Genomic DNA, 27,890 nt, shown 5'->3' on the forward strand with positions numbered 1-27,890 from the left:
AAACCTGGGAATTGAATCATTTTTAAACCACTGAGCCACATTCCCAGCCCCCCTTTTATTCCTTTTGTATTTTGAGAGAGGCTCTAGAGCCTTGCTAAGTTGCTGAGGCTGGCCTCGCACTTGCAATCCTCCTGCCTCACCTCTGGGGTCACTGGGATTGCAGGCGCAGCCACCACGCGGCCACTGCTGTCATCTTACTATTTGAGCCACACAGTTGAGACCTCACACCTTCGACGCTCTCTGAACAAATGCAGCATTCTTAGCTGTCACTACAGATGAATGCATGCGAGGCCATCCCTTCTGTCCCACTCACCCTCTGGTGGGCACTCTCTGCCCCCAGTGACGCTCAGCAGAGGGGCCCACGGCAGAGCTGAAGCAGTCCCAGCCTCAGGGCCACAGCCCAAGAGCACAGTCCTGCCCGCAGACACAGAGGAAGCTTGCAGGCAGATCCTGTCCCTGCCAACCCTTGAGATGACTGCCACCCTGATGACACCTGGGACCGGCTGGCCCCTCCACGTGTGGCCTGAATCCTGTCCCACAGAAGTGACACGCATGATCATCCACGGGTGTGGCCTTCAGCTGCTGGGTCATCGGGTGATCTGTTCTGCAGCAGCAGGTACTTAACACACTCCGACATGAAGGCAGGGTCAGTCCTCTTTGTAAGTCTTTTTAAATTCTTTTCCCTGTACTTTTTTTTTTTTGGTACCAGGGGTTAAACCAGGGGTGCTTCATCACTGAGCCACATCCCCAGCCCTTTTTATTTTTATTTACAGACAGAGGTCTCACTAAGTTGCTTAGGCCTCATTAAGTTGCTGAGGCTGGCTTTAAACTTACGATCCTCCTGCCTCGGCCTCCCGAGTCACTGGGATTACAGGTGTGCGCCATCAGGTCTGGCTCCCGCTACTCTTTGTTCCATAAAATAAGGCAGGGCCAGAAGGGAGAGCCGAGAGCCCACAATTGGTACCTGTGATGGGAGGTCTGCCCAGAGAGGAAGGGGACTTACCCCTGCTGTCCCTCTAACTCATGCTGGCATCTGGCAGCCTTTCTATAGCTGTGGCGACAGGGAACTGTCTCTCAAGGTGGTCCCTGGGCTTGGGGCCAGCTCAATTGTAAGAAAGGCCCTTCTTACTTGGATCAGAATCTTTTTCCCTGTAACCTCCTCCACTCAATTGTCCTGGTTTTGCCCGTCGGATGGCAGAAAGCAACCCTGATCTCTTCTTTCCCGTGTGGCACAAACATGCGAGGGGTCAGCATGGGGCGTCACCCTCTGGGAGTCATCCCATTCTGCTCTCACAAGCTGGATGTGGCCCTGCCATACCTGTGCGCCCAGCCTCTGCCGTAGAGGGCTGTGCTAGGTTTTGTGACTGGTTTTACTTTGGGGGACAGGGTGGTGCTGCGAGGGAACCCAGGGCTTTGCAGCCTCGCGTCGGGTTTAAGTGAGACAAGTTCATAACGTCCTCAGCACAAGTGCCGAGGGGTCGGGTCCGTGCCCCACGACTGCCCTGGCAGATGAGAGGTGCTACAGGGCCACTGCAGCCCTCCCTCCCGTCGAGACCTGGAATCTGGGTCCCCTGCCCTGGAGTCTGGGCTGGTTCTCTGACTGCTTGACCACAGAACGTGGCACAAGTGACCCGTGCTGGGCGCAGGGTCCAGCCATGAAGGACTCCCGGCGCCTACTCTTGGAGCCCTAGCACTTGTGTCTTTGGGGTCCTGGGCCACACGGCCCAGCTGAAGGGGCCAGCTGAGCCCCCCTCAGGCCCCCTGGGACGGCCCAGCCTCCAGATGAATTTCAACCAAGTGACCTCGGGCAGCAGCAGCGAGAAAAAGAACCCCCCAAGTGAACTCTGCTCCCGTTCCTGACCCAAAAACAGGAAAGACGGTAACATAATTGTCTTCGCTGCTCAAATTTGGGTAATTTTGTTGCATAACCGGATGCGCAGACCCCGTCAGATATCTGATAATGATGGCTGCCTTCAAGACTGAGCCTCCTCCCCTGCACCCCGCAGTGGCTGCTCTCGCCTCTTAGGACCCCTGAGATCAGCTCTCTTCTGGACAGAAGCTCGGCCAGTGGACCCAGCCCTCAGAGTGGTCTGCCCAGAGCAGCTAGAATTCTACCCAGAATGACTTAAGCAGCCAGGCATGGAGGCACACGCCTGTAATCCCAGCTACTCAGGAGGCAGAGGCAGGAGGATCGCAAGTTGGAGGCCAACCTGGGCAATTTAGTAATACCCTGTCTCAAAATAAAAAGGGCTGGGGATGTAGCTTAGTGATAGAGTGCCCTTGGGTTCATCCCCACGACCACAGAAGCAGAAGGAGCAAACAAAAATCCAGAATGATTTAAACAAAAAGGAAATTAATGAATCCCAATGTCTTCAGGCATGGCTGGATCCGGGTGCTCCCCTGTTTTCAAACTCCATTTCCTTTGGGAAGACTTCATTGTTAGATTCTTCTCGTGACAACAAATGACTTTAGAGACAGCTTTTTGTCCTCTCAGGTTCACATCCACATTCTCACAACATTCCCAGCAAAGTTTCATTGATTCTCTTTGAGGCATGGCTGTGGGGCCTAATCAGAGCCAATCACAGTGGCAAGATAGGTGGAAATGCCTGGGAGCCCATGGACAGTAGGGATTAAGAATAGAGAGGGTGATTCTCTAAAGGAAAACCAAGGACATCCTCACAAGGGAAGAATGAGTGGATGCCTGGTGGCAGAACTATATATATATCCCCCTCAATGATTAAAACTAGTGAAAAATCACCTCCCCCACTGTAGATGACATACTTCTATTAAAACAGTGCAGGGTGACAGCATCATCTCACAGTGATGACTCATACCAGATGCTCGAGGGGATGTGTTTCACGTCCAGGGCTGCTCAGAATCATCTCCTTCATCCCCTACAGAGTCAGGGGTGTAAGCATTTGAAAGTCCTCCCTCTCCATTCCTGTCTCAAGCCCAGTGAGGCTTTTGGGGACATGGAGATGAACAAAACTAGACCTGTGTCCCTCCCTGAGTGAGCACCCCTCCCTCTCCTCGCAGAGTCAAAGGAACTCCTGGGAGAACACTGAGGCCCAGAAGCAAATTTCACTGCTGAGATGGATGTCGTGAACCCAGGGTCAGACCCAACACTCTGCAGGGCCAGGCAGGCCCTGGCCACCTGCACAGAGGTGGCTGGTGGTTTGGCACAGAAGGCGTGGGCACAGGTAAGTAACAAAACAAGGAACCTGGCCAGTGCCCAAGAGCTGGCAGGGCACGGGGACTTGTGAGAAGCTGGCTCTAAAATCACGGATGTTTGAAAGTGACCCCCGAATTCATCTCACAGGTGGGTCAAGAGATGCTCAGAAGGGCACACACACACCCCAGGGTCAATGACCCAGTGACTGACAGAGCGACCCCCAGAATCCAGTCCTCCAACAGCTCACCTCTCCCGCCCAGGAGCCCTGAGAGAGCCCAGGTTGTCAGGGGGCATCATGTGACCAGACCCCTCTAATCTAGGAGGGAGCTGGGAAGGGGGCAGCCAGGGGTCCTTCTGTTCATCCATTCGAAAGCCATCAAGAATCCCCCAAGTTCCCAGACCGGGGCACCGGGCACTGACAGGGTGTTCACCAGCACATTCCACAGTGGCCTTTACCGCTAGGGTCAGGAGTGCTTGCTGGTGGGACTTCCCCGCCCAGCTGGGAAGATACTTACACAGGTCTTTATGTGAGGGCTGTAGGGACCGCCTGTCGCCTGGTGCCCACTGCCCACTGCAGCATAGGCATCCCCTAGCCTGCGAGGAAGCTCCCGGGAGCCGCCAGACTCCTCCTGGACAACACTTGGACATTCCAAGCACCATGACCTACCAGTTGGCACAGTGCCAGGCGTGTGCAGGCTGGGAGGCGGGATGTGGCTGGGGGGGGGGTGTGAATCTGGACACTACCTTGGCTCTTCTCTCAGCTGGGCCTGGAGGAGAGCTCCCTTCGGGTTTTCCCCCTGGATGTCCCTGGGCACTGCCAGCTGGCAGCCTCCCGCCTGGCAAAACCTGGTCACCCCAGGCCACAGTGCTGCCCGGCCCAGGCCCCTCTTCTCTCTGCTCTCCCTGCCCCTGAGCTTCCCCTGGGAGGGAAAGGTGTCTGTGTCCCTTTTCCTGCTCACTCCTTGGGCTGCCTGCCTCACTGAACTCACTAGTGGTGAGAAATGGGAGTTTCCCCTGCACGAGGCTTGGGACGTCTTGATCCCTACTCCCCTTCCGTGGAGACACCAACCCTTAGGTCATCTTTAGCATCTGCTGGGGCCTCTGGTTTGAATCTCTACACTCTGCCACTCTAGCTCTGTGACCTTAGGGAAGTTAAGGTCATCCATGTCCTCCTGTCAAAAATGAGATTAATGGGTAGTCCTTACCCATGGGTTGTTACAGGATTAAAGAGATCTCGCCCATAATACACTGAAAATCCCAGTTGAACACTAAAGCAGTCAGCATAGAGCGGGCGTGACGCCATCCCACAGGATGCGACACTAAGCATTGAACGGTTCAAAGGTTTGGGGGACCTGTCCGCACTTGCGATGGGAATCCCCACGACCAGCTTAAGCCGGCTCCCTGATCGCTGGGGTTCAGACACAGGACAGGCGGCAGGGAGCGGTGCACACGGCGGCGGGCGGGGGCCGGGGGCAGCGGGCGCCACACGGCCCGGCTCTCGGCACACGGCATCCCTCTGCACTCAGCCCGCGGCGCGCGGCTCCCGCCTGGACGTGCACTTGGGCCGCCTTCCGGGAACTGGCTCCCTGCGGTCCGTGTGCACAGGCTGCTGCGCTCGGCCCCGGGCGCCGCGCGGAGCAGCGCGTGACTCAGCGCTTGGCGAGCGCAGGCTGCGCCCGGCCCGCGCGGAGTTTTTGCACTCGCCCCGGCTCGGGCGGCTATAAAGGCAGCGCGCGGCGTGCTCCGCTGCACCACGCCTCCTCCGGATCCTGTCATCCAGCCGCCTCTGTCTGCCGACTCCAGCCTCCAGCCACTGCCTCGGCTCGCCATGGACCCCAACTGCTCCTGCGCCACCGGTAACTGACCGGGACCGCGTCGTGGGTCGGGGGAGGCAATTTCTCGTCCCTCTTTCTCCAAGCCCTCAACCTCTAACCGCCCCTTCCCAAAGCGCTCTGGTGTGTTTCTGTTATAGAGTATTCGGAGCCCCGTTTTACCAAGAAGCCACCGAGTTAGTGGCTTTCCAAGGTTCCCACGAGCTGTTGGTGGGACTGAAGGACTCACACCCGGACTCCTAGCGCGCAGCCCCGCGCTCGGGTGTCCGGGAGCCTCCCTCACCCCCGCCTTTCTTCCTCCAGGTGGTTCCTGCACCTGCGCCGGCTCCTGCAAATGCAAAGAGTGCAAATGCACCTCCTGCAAGAAGAGTGAGTGGGGGTCTCTCTGCCCCTGACCCGCCCCCTTAGTCCCCCAACCCGTACCCGTCCCTCTACTCCGTCCGCGGGATGATTCAAGCAGCCCGGGGGTCGCCTTCTCTCGCTAGTCCGCGCCTCCGCAGCCGCAGGGGTCCGGGTCCGGGTCCGGAAGGGCGGGATGCTCGAGCCCTTTCTCCCTGGCTCTCATCGCCGCCGCCGTCGCCTCTCGCCCGCAGGTTGCTGCTCCTGCTGCCCCGTGGGCTGTGCCAAGTGTGCCAAGGGCTGCGTCTGCAAAGGGGCAGTGGAAAAGTGCAGTTGCTGCGCCTGATGTGGAGGGAGCCCCGCTTCCACGTGTAAATAGAACAACATGAAGAAGCCCGGATTTTTTTTTTTTTACAATCCTGACCCATTTCCTACATTTTTTTTCTATAAAATATGTAACTGACAATAAAAGTTGTTGACTTGGTTTTGACTCCGGTTTCCTTTGTGTCCCTAGAAGAAAGGCCGGGGTGAGGGACTGAATGGGGGATGCAGGTCCGGCTCTGGATTCCAATGTAAGCCTCTTGCAAACCGAGAGCTTTCAGGCAAACCAGGCGACATGACTGAGCCTCAGCTTGGGGACAACACAGGGTGGTGTACCAGATCCTACCGTGTGTTTGGGGGACAGTTACAGAATTCCCTTCGCAGTGAAAACTTATGCAAATCTTTATTCCCTGGTTTTTCAGTTCCCCATTGGGTCTTAGGTTTAAGAAACAAAGGGTGTGGGATCCAACTCCATTTGCTCCAATCTTATATGGAGCTTCTTAAATCCCTGTGTAAACAATAAGATTTTATCTTCTATCAATCACAGATCCAAACTTTAGTAAAAATGAGTTAATAACAAAATGAACAGGGGCTGGGGTTGTAGCTCAGTGGTAGAGGGCTTGCCTAGCATGTGAGAGTTACTGGGTTTGATTCTCAGCACCCCATATAAATAAAGTTTCATTGGCAACTAAAATAAATAAATATATACACGCATTTAGGCACTATGGTGCCTGCCTGTAATCCCTGCAGTTTGGGAGGCTGAGGCAGGAGGATCACGAATTCAAGGCCAGACTTCACAACTTAGTGAGACCCTGTCTCAAAATCAAAAGGTCTGGGGATGTACTCAGTGATAAAGCACCCCTAGGTTCAGTCTCTAGTACTGCCAAAAGAAAAAAATATACGAATCCCATTTTTGAGTCAATAGGAAAATGTACATAAATATGTGGTAAACAAAACAACAGGAAAAATAGAACCAAACATCATTCAAGGGTGTGCATTGCAGACTGGAAGTGATCAGGCAGCTTGCTGGCCTGCACCTCCCCACAAAGAGCCTTAGTCTTGGTTTGCACAGGACACTGATGGGACCCTTAGGACTCTACCTCTGAGAGCTCCCCGTTGTGACTTGGAATTCCTCCCAAAGTCCGGTTGAAATCTGCTGTCCTTTACATCCCAGCCCCTAGCTACTTCAGACTGGCCAATGGACTAGGGGTTTGGAGAGACTTGCCCAGCATTTTCCTGGGAAGATAAGTGAACATGAGCTTCAGGTCAGGAGGAGGTACCTAGTGTCTGCCCACGCAGGGGTGAGGGTGGATTCCGCACTGTGGAAGGTGCGGTTTATCTGGGAGACCTATAATTAAAATCAATGGTTAGTGCCTCCCAGCTATTTGTTAAGCGAGTGCATTTGATGTTCAAAGAGGAAGGCTCTTGGCCAGAAGTAAAGGCCAAACCTGAGCTCTGGTTCCTAACAAGAAGGCATGAGATTTGGTGACAGGCAGCCCTGGTTCACACCCTTTCCAGCTGTGTGTGGCCTGGGCATGTTACTGAACCTCTCTGAACCTCCAGTTCTGTTGCTAGAGTGAACCCTGAATTACTGTTAGCCTGTCAGTCAGAGGCCTCTGACCGGAAGTGAAAGCCTGGTTGATGATCACCACCTGCTCCAGAGGGGACACATCCCCAACCACAAGGGGGCTCCTCAAGGTTCCATATAGCTCACATACCACCTTGACACCTCAGATGATCTTGGGCTCATTGTAATCTCATTATATTGATAAAAAATGAAATAAAACAAAATACGCATCAGCATCTGGACAGATCTGACCCTGCCCAAATTAGACAATAAAAGACACTGGCACCCTGATCTCTGGAAACCTCCCCTTTCCCATGAGAGGCTCTGATGGCAGCACACTGCCACACCCCTCATCACCCAGCCCGAGGGAAGCCCTGACCCCAGACCTGCTGGGGAGAGGGGCCTTTGGAGCGCAGGCTCCTTCTCCACTCCTTAGCCATGGGATCGAGTTTCCTGTCTGCTCCCAGAACAGTTTGCTTATTTGCAAATGGCACAGAGTAGGAACAGAACTTGCAGATTCCATAAGAGCTCCTCATGTGTATCTCCCAGGAGATACACCTGAATGTAGAGATTAAGTGAGACAGACTCCCGACTCCTACCTAGGGCTTACCATCCGTGACAGTTATGATCAGTCTGTCCACATGGACTTTCTGGAGAGACAGTCCCTGTCTCAACAAACCCTGGGGAAAGATCTGCCTGGGAAGGAGAACTCTGGGTGACAGCTGGGAGAGGCAGGAGCCTGGGTTCCCAGGAAGGGTAGAGGATCTGCACCAGGCCCTCTGTGATCAGGCAAGGCTGCGGCATTTCAACAAACACAAAAGCCCTGCCATCTCCTATTATAGGAACCTCCCACAGGAGAGAGTTAACGTGAGGGGACTGGTGTAATTGTATTCTTTCAGAGTGGCTAAGCAACTTGCCCAAGGTTGTACAACTCAGCCATCAGAGGTCTGGCCTCTTGCCCTAGTCATAGCTGCCAAATCGCGATGTCACTAGATGGCAAACCCTATCTCTCACAGTTCAGAAGCTACAGATGGTCTGGCCCACAGGTCACATGCTAAGGTATTAGATGAGGACAATACAGGGTACTTGACAGGCCTGGCTTATTTGTCTGAAGGTAGGATAATGTTCCCCACATGTATTTCTGCCAGAGAGACACGATTATTATACTCCTTTTACAGTAGAGCTGACTCAGCCACAAACAGGTTATCATGCCCAGGTACAGGTGACTCAGGTGAGATGTGATCTGCTCTCCAGCGGTTGCCTCTAGTGTAAGCAAGTCAGTCCGTGAGTTTGGGGTCCACACAGAAAGATGCCTGACACCCTGTTTCCACCTAGGCTAGGCCCCACAAATATTTTATTTAACATTTTTCCTTTAAATGACTCATATTTTCTCAAATATGAATTACTATTACTATTACTCCTGGTACCCCAGAGAAAGAGAACTAATAGGATGTACACAGGTTGAATTAGAAGGAAAAAGATTTATTTTAAGAAACTGGCTCGGGGCTGGGGATGTGGCTCAAGTGGTAGCGCGCTCGCCTGGTGTGCCTGCGGCCCGGGTTCGATCCTCAGCACCACACACAAACAAAGATGTTGTGTCCGCCAAAAACTAAAATAAATAAATAAATATTTTTAAAAAAAAAGAAACTGGCTCGTGTGTGTGTGTGTGTGTGGGGGGGGGGGGTGCTGGCTAACATGAGGCTCCAGCACAGGCCAGCAGCCTGAAACTGTTTCGGGGGTTGAGGGTGCACTCTTTACTGTGGTGAAGGCAGTCTGGAGGGAGAATTCCTTTCTCATTGTGTCATGCTGCAGTCAGAGTGGACAGTAATTCCTTTCTCACCTGGGGACCTCGGTCTTTTCTCCTAAGGACTTCCACTAACTGAATGAGGTTTACTAATAATGTGGGCCAGACTCTGCTTCATTCTAAGTCTATTGATCTAGAAAACGACATCAGAGTGACATTACACTAATGTTTGAGCAAAGAACCTAGTGAAGCGAATGTGAAAAATTAAACATCACAAAAGAAAAATTTGCTAACTCTACTAATATTTAGAATCAGTCTTACTTTCTTACTTCCAGAGATTATGCTAAAATATATATAGTGATTGATATACAAAATAAGTGTAATATATCCTGGGAAATATATCATATATAATGTATGCTAATGATATGTAGTGATTAGGCATATATATATATATATATATATATATATATATAGTGCATGTAATATATATGTATTGATATTTTATATATCACATATATATCATGTATATATATCATATGTGATGTCTACTTTCACATGAATTAAAAGTCTACATTTAAAGGTCACTTTCAAATACTCTGGTCACCAACAACACTATTAAATTAATTATTACACCTTATAATAAGAAACTTTTTTTTTTCCTGACCTGGACCTAAAAGAAAAACAGGTCTGAGAATGCCTTTGCTCAATAAGTGGGAGAATTGTGATTTATATTTCTAGGACCTGATTACTTACACTCTTTTTTGGGGTAAATGTTTATTTTTTTAGGTGTAGATGGACACAACACAGTGCCTTTATTTTTATGTGGTGCTGAGGATCGAACCCAGGGCCTCCCACAGACTAGGCAAGAGAGTGCTCTACCGCTGAGCCACAACCCCAGCCCCTACTTATACTCTTAATCACACTTTCCAGCAAACCCTGAACTCTCCACCAGTGGTGTAGTGCTGTGTAAGCTCACAAAGCAGAACAGTAAACCGCCTGGTGGGAATGACAGTGATTTTTCATCAAAGAAAAAAAGAAAGAAAAATGACCCCTAGTAGGTAATGGCTAACATGTCCAGTCACCAACCCTAAGGAAGACTTAAAATATCCTCTTAGATCATGTCTTTGTACTATAGATGTTTTTGCATGATTATATATATGAATATATTTATTTATTTATTTTTTGGGGGGAACCTGGGATTGAACTCAGGGGCACTCGACCACTGAGTCACATCCCCAGCCCTATTTTGTATTTTATTTAGAGACAGAGTTGAGCTGCTCACTGAGTTGCTTAGCACTTCACTTTTACTGAAGCTGGCTTTGAACTCGTGATCCTCCTGCCTTAGTATACACATTAGTGGGACTTGTCACAGATTTTACATATATATATAAATAAGTCTGGCTAAGGTGTGTGTAGCTAGTGTGTTCCTCCCCAGGGCCTGCTGTTGGGGACCCTGCCCTGTCTCTCACTGTGTGCACCTTTTGTTTTTCTCAATAAAATCAGTCTGTGCCTCACTTTGACAGGTCCCTAAATTCCTTTCTGGGACAAAGTCAAGAACCTTAGGACCTGAGTCGAGGTTCCTCTCTCTCTCTCTCTCTCTCTCTCTCTGAACCCCGGTCCCAGTGACACTCCTTCTTATTTAGAAAGTATTTGTACAGGGTCTGCACATCATGTACAGTGACCCTTCCTTTGGGTGGCTCCCCCTTTTCAAAACTGCCATCCTGGAGGGGCTGGACCTGCTAGCCTGTGGCTAGGTCCTCAAAAACTTTCTGACAAATAGGACCCAGACATCGTGGCCGCACAGTCTCAGGCTGGACAAAGGAAGAGAGAAAGCCGAGTTTGGGTGGACGGGCTGAACCGAGCCCAGAGGACCCGCTACGCGGGGGAAGGAAAAGTGTCGTCACCCACGCGGTCCTTTGCTCACAACCCTTGCTTTGCGCCCCGCTGAGCCGACACAGGGAACCCGAGCCTGGCCTGCACACGGACCCCGGGAATGACTAAGCAGATGACAGCGCGAGCGCGGGGGCCGGGACACCAGCGAGGTCCCCGGGTCCAGTTCCAGGAACAATTAGGGGTGGTGGGGTGGGGACAGCAATCTGGAGAAATTGGGAAAGGGCTGAGGGGCGGCAGGAATACCGTGTTCGGAAAAAACACACAGTCCCTCGGGACGAAGGAACAGTTCCCGGCTGTGTGCAACCAGCGGAGCTGCAGGATCCCGCCAGGGGCGCGCGTGCAAAACCTGGGCGGCGCCTCTGCTCTCGGCGGTCACCTGACTATGCAGCCTCCCGGGCTCTTTCCTCGCCTTTCCCTGCATTTGCAACCTCCCAGGGTCTCCGAAAGGACCCAGACTGCTTCTGCGCCTCTGGGACCCTTCCCAGTTACAGACCAAAGTCCCCAGCAGTGGAGGGCGCATTCTGAGTATTGGCTGGGTAGGACTCACTTCTTTTGTAGTTCTAACGCCTTCCCTCTTGCCAAACACCTTTGTTGTCCCTTAGAGCATTAATACCCTTCCAGCAAATCTCATTTCAGAGGCTAGAGTATTCACGCTCATAACCCCCCCTGCTCCATGTCACATTGCTGTCGGGGCCTACTACACTGAGCCTGAGTGCTTTGTCCATCCAGTGTCCTCATAAAATAGGAACTCTATGTACAATAAGAGAATAGCTTATTCTGAGCCAAATACCAGTGGCCATGGCACCAGAACCCCAATTCAAGTGACCCTGAATGACATGGAAAACGTTATAATTCAAGTGACTTAAATGACCCCTGGAAAACATTAAATGAACTTCAGTAGTCACACAACAAAAAGAACGTTGTAAATATGTTTAGCAATTATACCGGTGAGAGTAGGAAGCAGGTGGGCTACAGCAAGGTGGGAAAATCCCTTTTGTAAGTTCCAGATTTTTTTTGTTTTGTTTTGTTTTTCCCCAGCATCTTAGCTTTAGGGTTGATGGAGGTTAGAGGTCAGCTGAGCTTAGAGATGCATCCTGGGAGTTTTACCTGATAGTCACAAGAATGGTAGGTCAGATACAAAAATTATGGACTTCAGTTCACACCAGCACTTGAGTTGCCCAGACTGAAAAGGAGGCAGTGGATTTGGTCTCTCCCAATTGAAGGACAAAAGGCCATGCCATCCTGTGGGGAGGGAAGCACTGTGCCCTGAGCGGGACAGGCCAGGCCTTGCACTGAGCGGGTAGCATGTCCGCTGAGTGCTGTGTTTCCTGCATCTCCTTGCTCACTGCAAGGCCTTCTCATGTTCACAGGTGGCCCTGCAAATGCCAAGGGTGCAGGCGCACCTCCTGCAGGAAGAGTGACTGTGGGGTCTTTCCTGGGAAACCAAGGGCTGGCCAGGAGCCAGGGGAATGATCCTGATCTCAACAGGCAGGAGCAGGCCATGATAGGAAGACTCAGGCATCCACCCCAGACCTCAGCTTTACCAACAGAAGATAAAATAAAACGAATTAGTATTAAAAATAATAAATACTTCATCTGGAACAAATCTTACCTATACTATATCCTGCCTGGATAAGGCTGGGCAATTCTCTACAAATCCCCAGACACTTTACCGGTTCCAAGTGGCCAAGGTCTGGAACTTGAAAGAGTTCAGGCTGACTTGGGGAGAAATCCCCAAGGATTCAGAGCCAAGACACAATAGAGAACTCTTGGGGGTCAGTGCCAGGCAGGTCATTGGCTCCGGGCTGGCCAGAACTCATGGTACCCACAGGTTGTCTGGGCTGGTATTCAAGGTGTGTGTGTGATTCACACACTGGGGCTGGCCTGGGAACTGTTCTGTGAACATACCTAGTACAAGTATGTAGTGTTTGTAAATCTATTTCTTTTCGTTTTTCTTTCTGGTTTATTGGTTTGTTTTGGTACTGGGGATTGAACCCAGGAGTACTTTGCCCCCTGAGCTACATCCCCAGTCCTTTTTTTTTTTTTTTTTAATTTTGAGACAGGGTTTCACTAAGTTGCTTGAGGGTATCAATAAGTTGGTGAGGCTGGTCTTGAACTTTTGATCCTCCTGCTTAAGCTTCACAAGTCACTGGAGTTACAGGTGTGTGCCATCGTGCCCAGCTGTAATTCTTTTATTTTTGCTTTTCATGTATTTATTGAAATATTTCTCCAAGATCTAATCCAATGGGTTCCATATTTTGTGGTTTTATTTTTAATACTAATTCATTTTATTTAATTTATTTACATATACACAAAGCAGCCTGGCCTGGTGTGCTTAGACCTGTATCCCCTTCATTATCATCTATCACATGAACATGTGACCTGTGGTCCAAAGAGAATTATTCACTCTTGCCACGAAACTGTGATCCACACTAGGGAGGGACATAAAGCTAGGAGCAACTCCGTCCTCATGTCAGATACAGAATTATGATTATCATTTCTGCAACCATCCGGACCATGTTACTTAACATCTGTGTTGAAATGGTTCATGTTCCTATAATTTATATGAAAAACAAACCCTACCAACACAGAAAATGAGCATCAGTCTCATTCCAGATAGAGAAGATAGCTAGAAAAAAATAATGTCCAAGTCTGTAAAGATACAGACAAAATATATAGATGCCACTTACAGATGGCTCTTGTCACTGGCCAAGGTGGAGCTGGCGGCTCGCTCCTGTGGGAAAGGTTTCCGGTTGTGCAGAGGGTGGAAGATTTGCCTGGGTCTAAGCGAGATTTCATCACCGAGGAGGCTCATGGGATTCCAGTTCCTGATCCACTTCCTAGCTCTGGGACTTCGAGCAAGTTCCTTGAATTCTTTGTGTTGTAGTTGTTTGACTCATAAATAGTATTTCCCTTTTTTTGTGAGGTTCAGAATATAAGCGATCAAATAGGGCCTGACATTAGAGACTACATGTTGTGCAGTGGTCAGGAATATTGAAAGAGAAATACTTCTCCCGCTATTTAGGGCAGGGTCTGCATATTACCTAAAATAATCCCTCTTTCGGGGCATCCCCAGTTTTCAGACTGCCATCCTGGAGTAGAGTGGGACTGCTAAAATGTAGACAGTCCCAGGAGAATACTAAGTTAAGAAAGACCCGGGCAGGGTGCCCACACATCCCCTCAAGCGCGAAGAATGGAAGGGAGAGAGAGCCCTGGAACACTGTTGGCCTCTGTCCTGTGCACAGGAGGTGGGGTCCAAAAGACTGAGACAGAGCCACGGGCGATGCGGGGGAGGGGAAGCTCATAGGCAGGGCTAGTTCTTTGCACAAAACGTCCTCTCCCAGCTGTCCAGGAGCATGACGAGCCTGGGGTTGCACACGGACTCCAGGAAAGGCGACTCTGAGGACAACAGCGCTGCTGACGACCATAGACAAGGCAGAACGCACGGGGGCGGTGATGGCCAGTAATCTCGGAGAAATTGGGACTCCGCGTACTGCACGTCGCAGGGCCCCTCCGCCGCGAGCCGGCGCCAAAGGGGCGGTCCTGCGGTGCGCACGGAGCTTAGCTGGGGGAGTGGCGCGCCGGGTGCTACTGGAGTCGCCGGGTGCACTCAGCTCCGCCCCTCGGGTGCAAGGGCCGGGGCCGGGCTTTGCGCCCGGGCCGATCACCTGACTGCGCAATAAACGGGCCGCCTGCAAGCCTCCAGCGCGCCTTGCAGGAGTCCCACTTACTTTTCGTCGCTCACTTTGCCTCTCTAGTCTCACCAAGAGCTCAAAGGAGCCCCCAGTTCTTCTTGCGTCACTGAAAAGTTTTGGGTCCTTAAAATTCCCGTAAACCGATCACGAATAAATGTCCCTGGGAGTGCAGGGTGCATTTTGAGTCCTGGCTGGAATAGACTTGTAGTGCTTTTTTCTCTTGCCAAGCACCTTCATCAGCTCTTAGAGAATTTCCAACCTTCCAACGAGTCCCCTTTCAGAGCTCAGACTGCTCAGGCTCATAACTGCCCTGCTCCATGTCAGCCAGGCAGTGGGAGATACTAGTCTGAACCTAACTGCACTGCCCAGCATTTAAGTTGCATAGACCAAATTCCGGATCAAGGACATTAGGCTCATTATAGCCTATGGGGAGACAAGTGGGATTAGGCGTCCTTGAGGTCTTAATGGGACAGAGCTAGTAGGCTGGCATTGCACTGAGCTGGGCACATTTGCGGACCAATTGCTTTTTCTCCTGCAACACACTCCTTGCTCACTGCCTGCCTTTCTCCTCTTTACACGCAGCTCCTGCAAATGCTTAGAGTGAGTGCAGGTGCACCTCCAGCAAGAAGAGTGAGTGCAGGGCCTTCCCTGGGAATCTGGGGACTGGACTGATTCAGAGGTCAGACCCAGAGTGTAGTAGGCAGGAGCAGATCAATGACCAGCTCCCCTGACATCCTCTTCCCTCAGTACCTGATACAGCAGCAGAGCAGGAGAACTTTAGAGATGGTTCATTTATTTCTTAGAACCTTTATTTCTTAGAACAAGGAAACTGAGACCCAGAGAGTACACCAGGCAGACAAGCACGGGCCCAATACTTAAGGAATGGACTTTCTTTACCGAATAGTTCTGGGGATTTCTGGCTTTCCTTTGCCCCCATGGGACCTATCACTGCCCATCCAAGCATTTGGCCCTGTACTGGGCTCAGGTGAGTTTGAGCAGCCTTCTTATAGCATGATTCACCCCAAAGGTCCATCAGCTGCCTCCTCACAGAGCAGCTGAGGGTCTTCAACTAAGAGTCCTGTGGGGCTGGGGCAGAGCTCCAGCCAGGCCAGCTGGGAGATGCTGGTAAGTCTGCTCTGACTTCTTGCTCTCCTCTTTCTTCCCCAGGCTGCTGGTCTGCCAGTCTGTGTGCCCAAGAGTGTGTCCGCAAAGGGGCATCAGACAAGCACCACTGCTGTACCTGATGTGGAGCAAGCCCTGCTCCCACATCTAAATAGAGTGATGTGTGCAAATATGGACTTTTCATGCATCCCTGACCCTTTGTTACATTTCTTCCTCTATGAAATATGTGAATGATAATAAAAAGTTGCAGACTGATTCTGCCTCTGGTTTTATTTATTTATTTTTTTTGTGAGCCCTGAACCATGTCCAGCAGAGCTGGGAGTGCAGAAACCTGAAAGTTGCAACCATATCCTATCAAGATAAACCTGGTGCCTCAGGCACATCAGTTTACCTGTCTCGGTTTCAGTTTCTCAGCTGAAAACATTGAGAACATTATACTAGATGGTATGAGGACACTGGAATCAAACACAGACATAAGCTTTGGTAAGAAAATGAACATGCACAAAATACAGCAGCCAACTTTCAATAAATACATAAAACAACAGGGGAATAAAAGAATTATAGCCAGGCGCAGTGGTGCATGCAGGATTGCAAGTTCAAAGCCAGCCTCAGCAAAAAGCAAGGTGCTAAGCAACTCATTTTTATTTAGAGACCCTGTCTCTAAATAAACTACAAAATAGGGCTGGGAATGTGGCTTAGTGGTCAAGTGCCCCTGAGTTCAATAAAAAAGAATTACAAACATTATACATTTTTAAAGGAGTGTGCATTGCAGATGGGAGACAGTTTGCAGGCTTTATCCAGTGCACCTGGACATCCCTATGAGGAACCATTAGTCTTGGCTTGCACAGAGACACTCACAGGATGCTCAGTGACATCTGAGAACTGTTATGATGTGGTTCTGAATCTTTGACAGTTCCTTGTAAGGTCAGGCTGAAGTCTGGTCTTACTTCAAATTTTAGCCCTTGGGTGCTTAAAATCAGCAAAGTGACTAGGGATTTGGAGGAAATTCAAGGAAGAACTTTTTGCAGCTGAAGTACCTTGTGTCTGCCTATGCAAGACTGACATCAGATAATGCAGTTTCCAAGCTACCGTGACATTCAATAGAATGGAGTGAGGCCCTGGGTGACTAATTAATAGAAGAAGTTCTTTCCCTTAGCTCCTTGTTGAAGGAATTGCTATTTGATATTCGAAGAAAATGATGAGTCATGTGGTCCAGAGGCAAGACTGTGATTGCCTGCAGGTGTCCCATGCGAAAGAGGGTTTCAGGAGACAGCTTGTGCCATGTGCATGAGTTTTGGTGTCAGACATCCTGGTTAACAGTTCACTTCATCCCCTACTGCCCATATAAAGGCTCTCTGAGCTTCCTTCACTCGTTTGAAGAGAAAAGATTGTATATCTATGGAGGGATAAATGTGATCATGGACTGGCTTCTGGATAGAGCTTTCTTTATATGTGTGTAGCTCAACCACTGAACTACATCCCCAAATCTTTTTATTTTACTTTGAGAAAGAGTCTGGCTAACTTGCAAAGGCTGGCCTTGAACTTTTGATGCTCCTGCCTCAGCCTCCCTAGTTGTTGGGATTGCAAGTGCACGCTACTGCCCCAAGCTACACTACAGCATTTTAATCATTAGGTCTCCATGACTTTCTGGAGTCAGAATTCTGTTAGGTTCCATTAGGTTCTTGGAAAAGGCCCAAATGCTTGGGAAGCATAACTGTGGATTGCAACTGCTGATGGATTTGAACTCCACTGACCTATTCCAAAACCATGAGTATGGCCAGGTCAGGTGGCTCATGAATGTAATCCCAGCTATTTTGGAGGCTGAGGCCAGAGAATCCCAAATTTAAGGTCAGCCTCCCTTGCAGAGCCAGACCGAAAATAAAGTACAAAGGGCTTGGATGTAGCTCAGTGGTAAAATGCTTGTCTGGCATTTGTAAAGCCCTGGGTTCCATTCCCAGTCTCACAAAACCAAATAAGCGCAGTTCTTACATACTAAGCCTTTCTCAAGCTATTGACCCTTGCTTTTGTGGGGCCAATGAGAATGAATGTGCAGGGTTGGTCCTGAACTCCAGAAGAGCAAGGAGACCTGTCCACAGTCCCACAGCTCAGCAGTAAAGGTGTGAATGGATTAGTGCTATAGTGTCCTTATGCCCTAGACACAGCTGCCATAACATGTCGTCACTGGATTCTATATTCTGCCCCTCACAACTCTGAGCGGGAAGGGTCTTTGGTTCATGAGTTCAGTTGTGCCTTTGATTTGAGAGAAGGTACATGGAGGGCAGAGAGGTCAGAGCTCTGCAGGACATCTGATTGTCAGCTCAGATGTCTTCCCACTGGTGCCTCTGTGCCAGATTTCAGTGTCCTGCTCTTTCACGGGACAGGGTGACATAGGGTGGAGGGTGAGGGCATGATGAAGTCCACTTTCCTGAGTACAAATCTCAACAGTGTCACTTTAATCTGTGTGACACAACCTCTCTGGTCTCAGCCTCCTCTGCTGCAAATGGGGCATAATAAGAGGGTGGGGCATTTAGGACTAATGACTTAATGTATGTGAGACCTTAGCATGGCTCTGGCCAAGTGACGACTGCTCCATAACTTATTTACTTATTTGTCGTATTACTGGCGACCGGACCCAGAGCTTACTCCCCAATGCTGAGTGATGCTCCACCAGTGAGCGACATCCTCAGCTCTTTTTAAAATTTTGAGACAGTCTCCTTAGGTTGTCCAGGTGGCCTTGAACTTGTAATCCTTACACTTCAGCCACCTAACGAGCTGTGATTACAGGCATGCACCACAACCTGTGGCTATGGTGTTTGTTTGTTTGTTTTCACAGCGCAGAAAACATTTTACTCACAGCAATAAGCCATGCCCGGCAGGCCCAGCTCTGTGTCCTTGGTTCTTCTCATAAGCCACATGAGTGTGTGACCTGTAGCCCAGCAGTTCCGAGCTCCTCTGCTCTTCCCTTCACACACTGATCCACGCTGGGTAATAAGCAGTGCTCAACACACCTGATGTCCTTCATGAGCGATGCCCCAGAGTGCCTGCCATTTCTGGACCATTTTTCTTTGACAGAACTTGTATTTCATTAAAGTCACTCGCATGAAGAGCAACCCTTCTCCACTACTGGGGGTGAGAACCAGTCTCACTTGCAGGAGGCGGCCATGAAATGACACCTATCCCTTCAGTGCCACTCTTGTGGCTCCCTTGATTGACCTGGAGCTTCCTCTTTTCTTTGATTTCAAGCAGTAGAGAGGTGGGGAGGACACCTAGGCCAAAGGGAAGCTCCATCCTTGACCTCTTTCCCTGTGAATTTGGATTCAGATTCAGCATCCCAGGTCCTGGCCCTGTGACCCCAGGCAGGGAACTTTATAACTCCTTGTCTTGTAGATATTTTCTTAGGAAAACAGGTTAAATAGTATTTACTGAAGGCTTTGTGAGTTCAAAGATCCAAAGTGATCAAACAGGGCTTGGCACAACTAAAGTGTCTATTTATCAGAAATATGAGGGGGAGGGGCAAGTGGTGATACACACCTGTAATCCCATTAACTCAGGAGTTTTGAGACAAGAGGATTGTAAATTCAAAGCCAGCCTCAACAATTTAGCAAGGCCCTAAGCAACTCAGTGAGACCCTGTCTCTAAATAAAATGCAAAATAGGGCTGGGGATGTGGCTCAGCGGTCAAGTGCCCCTGAGTTCAATTTCCAGTACCCCCCCCCAATAATAATAAAATAAGTATCAAAAGGAAAGTAAGCAGATACCTGGCTTCTGTACTTAACTCAGGGTCTGCACATCACCAAACAAGTGGCTCTCCTTTGGGGACCCCAGGCTTTGGGACTCCCCATCCACGTATGTGGCCTGGTTAGGCTGTGGGAAGCTACAGGTGAGTTTAAGCAGCTCAGAAACCTGACAAAAGTACCCATGCATCTTCTCTGAAGTGCAGAAGGGAAGGAGGGAGGAAGCACCTTGTGTCCCTATGCGACTGTGCAAAAAAGAAACATGACATAAATGACTAAGGGGACAGGGACAGGCAACACAGGGGAGGTGGATGAAAAACTGATGGTCAGTGTTCTGCCCCATTTCCGTGGCTCCCCTCCTGGACTGGTGCAGATCTGGGTCAGTGAGCACGAGGCTGGGGCTGCACAGAGATCAGAGAAAAGAAAAATACTGAGGGAAAGGGCGCCAGGGCTGGGCTGCAGGAATGGGTTCCCGGAACTCACATGGGGGGTTGGGACCCTCTAGGAAGGTTAGAAGGGCAGCAGGGACACCGCGTGGGGCCGAGTGCACAGCCCCTCTGGCGCCGGCAGCACGGGTGCGGCGGGGTGCTGCACGCGGACCCCTGCGCGCGGCCCGCGGGGTGCGCCTAGCTCAAGGCCAGCGGGCGGTGCGGACTCGGCCGGGCGAGTGCAGGGCGCGGGCGGAGCCTTTGCGCACGGCCCGCCCCCGACTATAAAGGGAATAGGGCGGCTTCCCAAGCTCCAGCACGCTTTCCTGCAGCTGCTCCGCCCGCTAGATCTTTGCTGGGACCTCGACTCACTTCCATTCGAAATGGACCCCAACTGCTCCTGCGCCACCGGTAAGGCTCTCCGGCTTTCAAGGACTTCGGAATTCCATTTCTCAGCCCGGCCCCTTTGGTTGGGGGAGGGCACACCCTTAGTTCCGAGTGAAGTAGACTCCTTACTTTCCACTCCTTTCTCTCTGGCTAAGTGTCTTCAACATCCTTTTGGATCCCCCACCACCACCACCACCACCACGCAACAGCTGACCTCCCATTTCAGAGTAACCACAGGGAGGTTCAAAGCCGCCCTGCTCCATTATCACCTTCCTGAGCTAGGTCTGGAATCAGGGGCGCTCCTTCCCTGGGGAGAAAACACAGGGGGTGCCCGGTGCTTCCCAGCAGCAGTGTGGAGAAGATGGGATGACACTTCAGCGGTTCTCTGTGGGAGAGGAGCTGCCAGGGCTGGGTCAGCGTGGCCACGGTGAAGGATGTCAGTGACATCCCTCTGCTGGTTCTCCAGCATCACACCCATAGCTCCCTGCCTGTCTTTAATCCTTTACAGGTGACTCCTGCACCTGTGCCGGCTCTTGCACATGCAAAGAGTGCAAATGCACCTCCTGCAAGAAGAGTGAGTTTGGGGACTTCCCTGGGAAGCTGGGCTGGCTGAGGCTGGGGGAGAACCCAGAGCTGGCTCCTGTGTAAGCCTCTGGGGAATGGGTCTTCCTTTGCCTCCAGAGGTCATTCCACTTCCTCTCCAGACTGAGCTCAGATGAGCCAGAGCAGCCTTTTCTATAGGGATACAAACCCCAAAGTTGTTTCTTATTGTCCCAGATTGCAGCTGAGCTCTTATAATAACGTGGGCTGGGGAGGAGCCAGGTCTGCTGTGGGGCTGTCTGTTCTGACCTCTCACTCTTCGCATTTTTCCCCAGGCTGCTGCTCCTGCTGCCCTGTGGGCTGTGCCAAGTGTGCCCAGGGGTGTGTCTGCAAAGGGGCATCAGACAAGTGCAGCTGCTGCGCCTGAGGTGGAGTGAACCATGCTCCCATGTGTACATAGAGCCCTGTGGGCAAACCTGGATTTCCTATTCTTGTATCCAGACCTGTTTGAATCATCCCTTTTTCTACGAAGCATGTGAATGATAATAAAATGTGTTTACTTGATTTTTGACTCTGGTTTTCGTTGTGTGCTATGACTATAAGGAACTGAGGCAGGGGAGTGAATTCTAACTGCAGAGCCTTTGAATTATTAGCCTTAAATACTGTGTTCCTGCAAACAGAGAGACGTTACTGAGCTTCATCTTCTATAAAATAGAAAAGTTTTGGGCCAAATCCATTTGATGAGTCTGTGTGTTCGATTGGGGGGAGGGATACGTGCCCACGTCCATTCTCATGTGAAGTGTTGAAGGCATGGAAACTTCTTGATTTTTTTTTTTTTAAATTGTCTGATTTCCTGGACTAACTTTCCTTCCTCATTGGATTTTTAGGCTTGAAAGTGACTTCACGGGGGTGAGGCTGTAGCTCAGTGGTAGAGTGCTTGCCTCACAGGTGTGAGGCCCTGGGTTCAATCCTCAGCACCACATAAAAATAAATAAATAATAAATAGTGATATTTTTTTAAAAAAAGAAGAAAGTGACTTTAGGGTATGAACTCCAACTTCCCAGTTCTTTTTGTCCTCAGGGATACTCAAACCCCATGGTGAATAAACAATTTTTATTTTTTTCTCTAGAAAAAAAAATTTTCTTTTTCTCTAGAAAATTAATTCTAGAGAAAATTAAATCCAAGAAGAAAATGCACAAACCCATTTTTTAGATTCAACAGGAAAATTTCAATAAATGAATGAAGAGGGGAAAAAAACTAACAATCTACACACTTTGCACATATGTTCATTGGCAATATGCATTGCAGACTGTCCCCAGTGTGTGGCCTCCTGTGACCTAGCTGCACTGGTCAAGATATTTTTACTAGGAACCCTCAATCTTAGTTCACCCAGATCTACTGACAGGACACGCACTGATCCCTCAGCATACCCTGTTTTCTTTTCTTGGGTCCTGGGGATTGAACCCAGGGTTGCTTAACTACTGAGCCACATCCCCAGCCCTCTTTAATATTTTATTTAGAGACAGGGTCTTGCTGAGTTGCTTAGGGCCTCTCTAAAATGCTGAGGCTGGCTTTGAACTGGTGATCCTCCTACCTCAGCCTCCCGGCTACCAAAGTCAGGATGAATTTGCTCCTCTTTCTTTTCTTTCTTTTTCTGGTACTGGGGATCATTCATCCCAGGGGTGCTATGTTGTTCTCAGGAATCATCTATGCACTAAGCTAAAGTAGTCCTCAGACCCTCCCGCTCTTTTCTTTTGGAGATAGGGTCCTGATAAATTGCTTATGGACTCACTAAATTGCCAAGATTGGCTTTTAATTTGCCATCCTCCTGCCTCAACCTCCTGAGCCTCAGGGATTACAGGTGTGCACCACTGTGCTGGGCTTGATCCTCTTTCAATCCTAGCCTTCAGCTGCTTCTAATGAGCTTTGTGTCTAGGGACCTGGAGGGAACAGCTTAGCATTTTTCTAGCAATATAACATATGTGAACTGATGAACTACTTCGTGTCTCTGTATGCAGGGGTGAAACTGGAGTCTAAATTCTGAGGGTGTGGTGGTGTTCTCTAGGAAGGACTGAGGTCCTGTTCATAGGAACCAGTGAGACAATGAACCGGAAGGTTTGTCAAGATTGTCCTGTCTTCCATAGTAGTAGACCACCTTCCCAAGATCCCACAAGCTCAGCAGTAAAGATGCGAATGAATTAGCGATATAGCTGTCCTTACGCCTTGGACACAGCTGGCACAACAGGATGTCACTGGATGCTCCACTCTGCCTCTCAGTTTTGAGCTGGAAGGGCCCTCAGGTGGCAAGTCCAATTGTGCCTCTGATTTGAGAGAAGGTACACGAAGGGTAGAGAGGTCACAGATCTCTGCAGGGGCATCTGACTGCCAGCTCAGTGGTCTTCCAGCTGGTGCCTCTATACCAGATTTGAGTGCTCCAGACTTCCACAGGATAGGGTGACCTAGGGTGAAGGGCAAGGCAGGATGTTGCAGTCAACCTGGCTGAGTGCAAATCTCACCAGTGTCCCTTCATGATGCAGCCTCTCTGGGCTCGGTCTCCTCTACTGTATAACGGGCATAATAGGCTTGGGCTTGTGTGAGCAAAGGAGTGGATACATGCAAAGAACTTAGAATGGTGCCAGGCACATGATGAGGGTGGTAGGGTATTAGGCAGTCTTTCATCATCTTTAAGCCAGCCTGGTGTTGCCCTGTGTCCTCTGTTATTCTCATCAACCACTTATGCATGTGTCTCAGACCCAGTCCTCCAGTCTTACCTGCTGTGACAAAGGACTGTAGTGGGGACCGGGACAGACAGTTCAAGGGAGGCAAAGGTGACACCTGTAGTTTATGCGCACAACTCCCCCACTGCTCTCCGGGTCTTAGAGATGCGGAAATGCAGGCACGAGGTTGGCACTGCATACACACTCCTCCGGGAAGGCTAAGATGACTCCGTGGTTCAGGGCTGCAGGTGGGGGACGGCCACTACCGGTTTCCTGGAACGATTGGGGGCGAAGGTGACCAGCAAACTTGCGGGAACTGGTAAGGGGCAGCGGAGCAGCAGGGACATCCCGCGGGGCCGGACCCTGCCTTCCAAGGGGGTCAAAGGGACAGCTCCCGCCGTGCGCACCCCTGAGCCTGGCGGGGGCGGGGAAGGGGCGGGGATTGTGCGCCCGGCCCTCTAAGTGCGCTCAGCTCGGAGGCAGCGGGCTGCACCGACTCACCCGCTCGCTTGCAAAGGCCGGGCGGACCTGCGCCCGGCCCCCTGCGCCCGGCATAAAAGGAGCAAGCGGGGTTTGGGCTCTGGCGCTCCTTCCTGCAGCTCACCTTCGTTTGCACCTGTTGCTTCGGATCGCCAGCTTCAGTCGGACTCGAGATGGACCCCAACTGCTCCTGCGCCACTGGTAAGGGTCCCTGACTTGATTCTGAACTACAGAATAAAGTGTCCCTAGGTTTTAGGAAGTCACTTTTGGGGGGGAAGAGGGGGGTACCGGGGATTAAACCCAAGGGCACTCAACCACTGAGCCACATCCCCAGCCCTGTTGTGTATTATATTTAGAAACAGGGTCTCACTGAGTAGCTTAGCGTCTCGCTGTTGCTGAGGCTGGCTTTGAACTCGAGATCCTCCTGCCTCAGCCTCCTGAGCCGCTGGGATTACAGGGCGCCACCGCGCCTGGCAGGGTCACATTTTGAGTTCTGAGCTAAAGGGATTCTTCATTTGCTCTCTATGTTCCTTTTTCACTGAGCTCCTGACAATACTTCTATCTTCCCCGTGTCTGCACGTGGGGAGGAGTTCAGGGCACTGAGACTCAATGCTGTCCTCCTGATGTCACTCAACTCGGGGTGGCTACTGGCTCCAGGCCTTGGAGTAGTTAGGGTGATTGAAAGCAGAGGAGGTTGCTTCTTTGGAACTCGGGAGATAATAAGATCTTGGCCTCCAGTCCTAGTTATCCTGGGCTGGAGTCTGGGACCTTCTTTGTGAAGTAAAAGCAGGAGGTAGCACTTCCTCTTCCTGGAAGGGAAGAGAAGAAAGACCCTGCTTCTCTGCCTCCCGCTTGAGCTGGAAAGGAGCTCTTGGGACTGGCCCTGCTTGAGAAGCATCTCTGGAGGTTAATGGCAAGCACTGTTATGGCTGCATCTCCTGGCTCACTGCCTCTTTCCTTCCAGGTGACTCCTGCACCTGTGCCGGCTCCTGCAAATGCAAAGAGTGCAGATGCACCTCCTGCAAGAAGAGTGAGTGGGGGCCCTTCCTTGGGAAGCTGGGCTGGCTGAGTCAGAGGAGCCACTCAGAGCTCAGCAGGCAGGAGGGGGCCAATGAGCGTCTTCATCCCCGTCCCTCAGCACCTGATTCAGAAACAGAGGGCTAAAAGAGCCATAGAGAAGGGAGAGTCCCAACCTCTCATTACAGAACTGTGATCCTGAGGCCTGGAGAGGTCACCTACTTGTGTCAGGGTCTGAGTCAGATTCTGAACGTAGGCCTTGCTTCTTGAAACAGCTTTCTCCATATACCCAGGTCCTGATGTACTCAGCCCACAGGATCTTGGGGTTTCTGACCGGCTGGGTCAGGCTTTTCCTGTAGTCATCCTAGCGCTTCCCTGGCCCTCGCCAGAGCTGCTTTGTCAGGGGTTTGCCCTGTCTTGAGTGTTCTCATTTCATTGTAGAGTTCGGGAGACTTGGCTTTCCTTTACCACCCAGAGACCCATGCCCTGCCTTTCCAGGCTCTCTGTCATGTCGTCCTGAACTAAGGGTCCTGTGGGCTGGGGGCTAAGTCTGCTCTGACCTCTCATTCTCCCCTTTGCTCCCCAGGCTGCTGCTCCTGCTGCCCCGTGGGCTGTGCCAAGTGTGCCCAGGGATGCGTCTGCAAAGGGGCAGTGGACAAGTGCAGCTGCTGCGCCTGAGGTGGGGAGAGTCTTGTGACCACGTGTGCATAGAGTGACCTGTGAAAACCTGGATTTTTGTTTGTTTTTTACACTTCTCATCCATTTACATAAAATATCTCATTTCATTTAAATGCATATGGAATTTGACAATAAACTATTTTGACTTCATCTGCCTCATGGTGTGGGGGGATATAGAAGTTGGTTCTCATTGGGCTGTAGGGGATTGCACTTTAAAGGAGGCAGGAGGGAGGAATAGCAGGGACTGGTCCAAGTGCATGCACACTATTTTTTTTCTCCTAGTACCAACATACAGAAGGAGTCCACTGAGCTACATGCTCATCTCCAGCCCTTTTTATTTTATTTTATTTTATTTTTTTGAGTCAGGATCTCACTAAGTCATCCAGACTGGCCTTACAACCTATGGTCCTCCTGCCTCAGCCTCCAATGCACTAGGATTATAGGCATGTACTGCTGGCCCAGCTCATGCGATCTATTTTGGACTTGGCTCTCTCCTCTGAGCTATGGAAGAGGATTTCCCCTACAATATTCTAGAAATAGTCAATTGGTGCTTGCTCCCCTTTTTGCCTATATCTGTCACAGACTAAACTCAATAGCCACTTATGGGGCACCTACTGCATACACAGGCATGCTGCTCTTTATGAGAGGAACATGGTGCTTAGACTGCTGGAGAGACAGGTAATTATGGAAGAGGAAGTCTTGCAAAAAAACAAAAAAACAATGGCTGTGCCTAGAAGTGCACGCAACCTCTTGCACAGACACCTGGGGTCTCTCTTCTTGCCAGAGAGCATGGCTTGGGCAAAGGCCTAAGAGTAGGGAAGGGCTTGGTGTCTCCAGGAAACAAGTCCAGTCTGTGGTAGTGTGTCACGCCCCTTTGGAGAAGGGGAAACAGTATGTACCTTACTCATCTGAACAACACCCCACCCCGTGCCTCTCGGGTACTGTGCTCACCTCACCACTCTCCACCCCCTGCTCCCCTTCTGATTTCTTGGTTCTAAGATGGAACTTGTAATAAAAGTGCCCAAGGTTGCAACTCACTGAAATGGTTATACGGAATCATCTGGTGAAATAGAATGACCTCAGTCGTTTCCTCTCCAACCTCAAGCCCAGGAAATCTCTCCCCCAGTTGGTATTGGAAGCAACTCCCCAATACCTGGCTGCCTGCACTGGTGGCTGGGAACCAGGCCTCACTATGCAGGGAGCAGGTGTCCCCATAGAGACCAAACCTGGCTCAGAGGGCAGGTGGAGCCTCCTCGGCTGCTCACCACGGAGGCAGGGAGGGAGAGGCCTGGTGTCTGAGCCACTGTGAACCTCGTGGGGCATGGCAGGGGTGTGATGTGTTTATTTCAGACTCGGTCTGAAAGCCCTGGTGCCAAGTCACACGTGTACCCAGCCATTGCTCTTTCATAACTGTTTGGGGGAATTAGTTTCCAAACCTTTCCATGGCCCGGTGCACAGTATTTTCACTGGGCCTGACAAACAGGATCATTCCACTGCAGCTCTTTGTTTTCTAATTTAAATGGCATCCCTGACCTCTGGCCGGAAGCTCTGGGTGGGTGGAGCATGACCATTGTGGGTGTCTGTTGGAGAGAGCAATTTATAAAAGGAAAAGAAAAGATGTGGCTGTTACTGGAATGCCTTGTTTAATTTCAGAAGTTTCAGTGCCAAGGGCAGCATTGTGAACAGTCCAGTAGAGCAGGGAAGAGCCAGCCTGCCTGGCTAGAACCACAGCTCCACTACTCAGGCAAGTAGTGTGCCCGGCTGTGCCTCAAGTTTCTCATCTGTAAAGTGGGGACAATATAAAAGCCTACCCCATTGGGTCGTTGTGAGTTTGACTGTTTCTAGAATAGTCCCTGGCATGCATCAGGGGTTCCGTAAGTGCTGCTTCCCTCCTGGTCAGGCATGGTCTCTTGCGATCAGTAGGTGATCCATAAGTGCCTTCTATTCAATCCAGTGAACACCTATTGGACTCCTTCTGTATGTTAATTATTGTATTGGGCACAGAGAGTGAAGATAATATAGAAATATGATCTAATCCCCTTGCTGGAGATCTTATTTAAGTACCTGTTGTCCCAGAACAACCCAGTCCTAGCGTATGAGGATTGGCCAAAGGTGCTCTGAGACTGAGAAAAGAGCCAGGATTACACAGAGAGCAATGAATTGGGGGCACTTAGTGACAGAAGCATGCTCCTGAGTGGCAGTTGGATCCCTGCAATTTAATCAGA

General features: G+C 50.5%; 3 protein-coding genes across 3 annotated transcripts; all 3 read left to right on the forward strand.

Annotated features, from left to right (window-relative positions):
* The first annotated feature begins 4,873 nt into the window (after positions 1-4,873).
* On the forward strand, positions 4,874-5,827 carry LOC124086780 (metallothionein-1E). Its single transcript, XM_046435294.2, has 3 exons — positions 4,874-5,028; positions 5,308-5,373; positions 5,598-5,827. Exons 1-3 carry the CDS (start codon positions 5,001-5,003, stop codon positions 5,687-5,689), a joined length of 186 nt encoding a protein of 61 aa, XP_046291250.1. The 5' UTR covers positions 4,874-5,000; the 3' UTR covers positions 5,690-5,827.
* A 14,278-nt stretch (positions 5,828-20,105) lies between these two features.
* Positions 20,106-21,337, forward strand: LOC124086732 (metallothionein-2). The gene is made up of 3 exons (XM_046435216.2): positions 20,106-20,257; positions 20,742-20,807; positions 21,109-21,337. The coding sequence occupies exons 1-3, from the start codon at positions 20,230-20,232 to the stop codon at positions 21,198-21,200; spliced, it is 186 nt and encodes a 61-aa protein (XP_046291172.1). The 5' UTR covers positions 20,106-20,229; the 3' UTR covers positions 21,201-21,337.
* A 2,627-nt stretch (positions 21,338-23,964) lies between these two features.
* On the forward strand, positions 23,965-25,815 carry LOC124086733 (metallothionein-2). The gene is made up of 3 exons (XM_046435217.2): positions 23,965-24,171; positions 24,935-25,000; positions 25,574-25,815. The coding sequence occupies exons 1-3, from the start codon at positions 24,144-24,146 to the stop codon at positions 25,663-25,665; spliced, it is 186 nt and encodes a 61-aa protein (XP_046291173.1). The 5' UTR covers positions 23,965-24,143; the 3' UTR covers positions 25,666-25,815.
* The last annotated feature ends 2,075 nt before the right edge of the window (positions 25,816-27,890 follow it).

Source organism: Marmota monax, unplaced genomic scaffold (genome assembly GCF_021218885.2).
Source record: "Marmota monax isolate L192 unplaced genomic scaffold, Marmota_monax_Labrador192_F-V1.1 WCK01_AAM20220418_F8-fsc00024, whole genome shotgun sequence".
Classification (NCBI taxonomy): Eukaryota; Metazoa; Chordata; class Mammalia; order Rodentia; family Sciuridae; genus Marmota; species Marmota monax.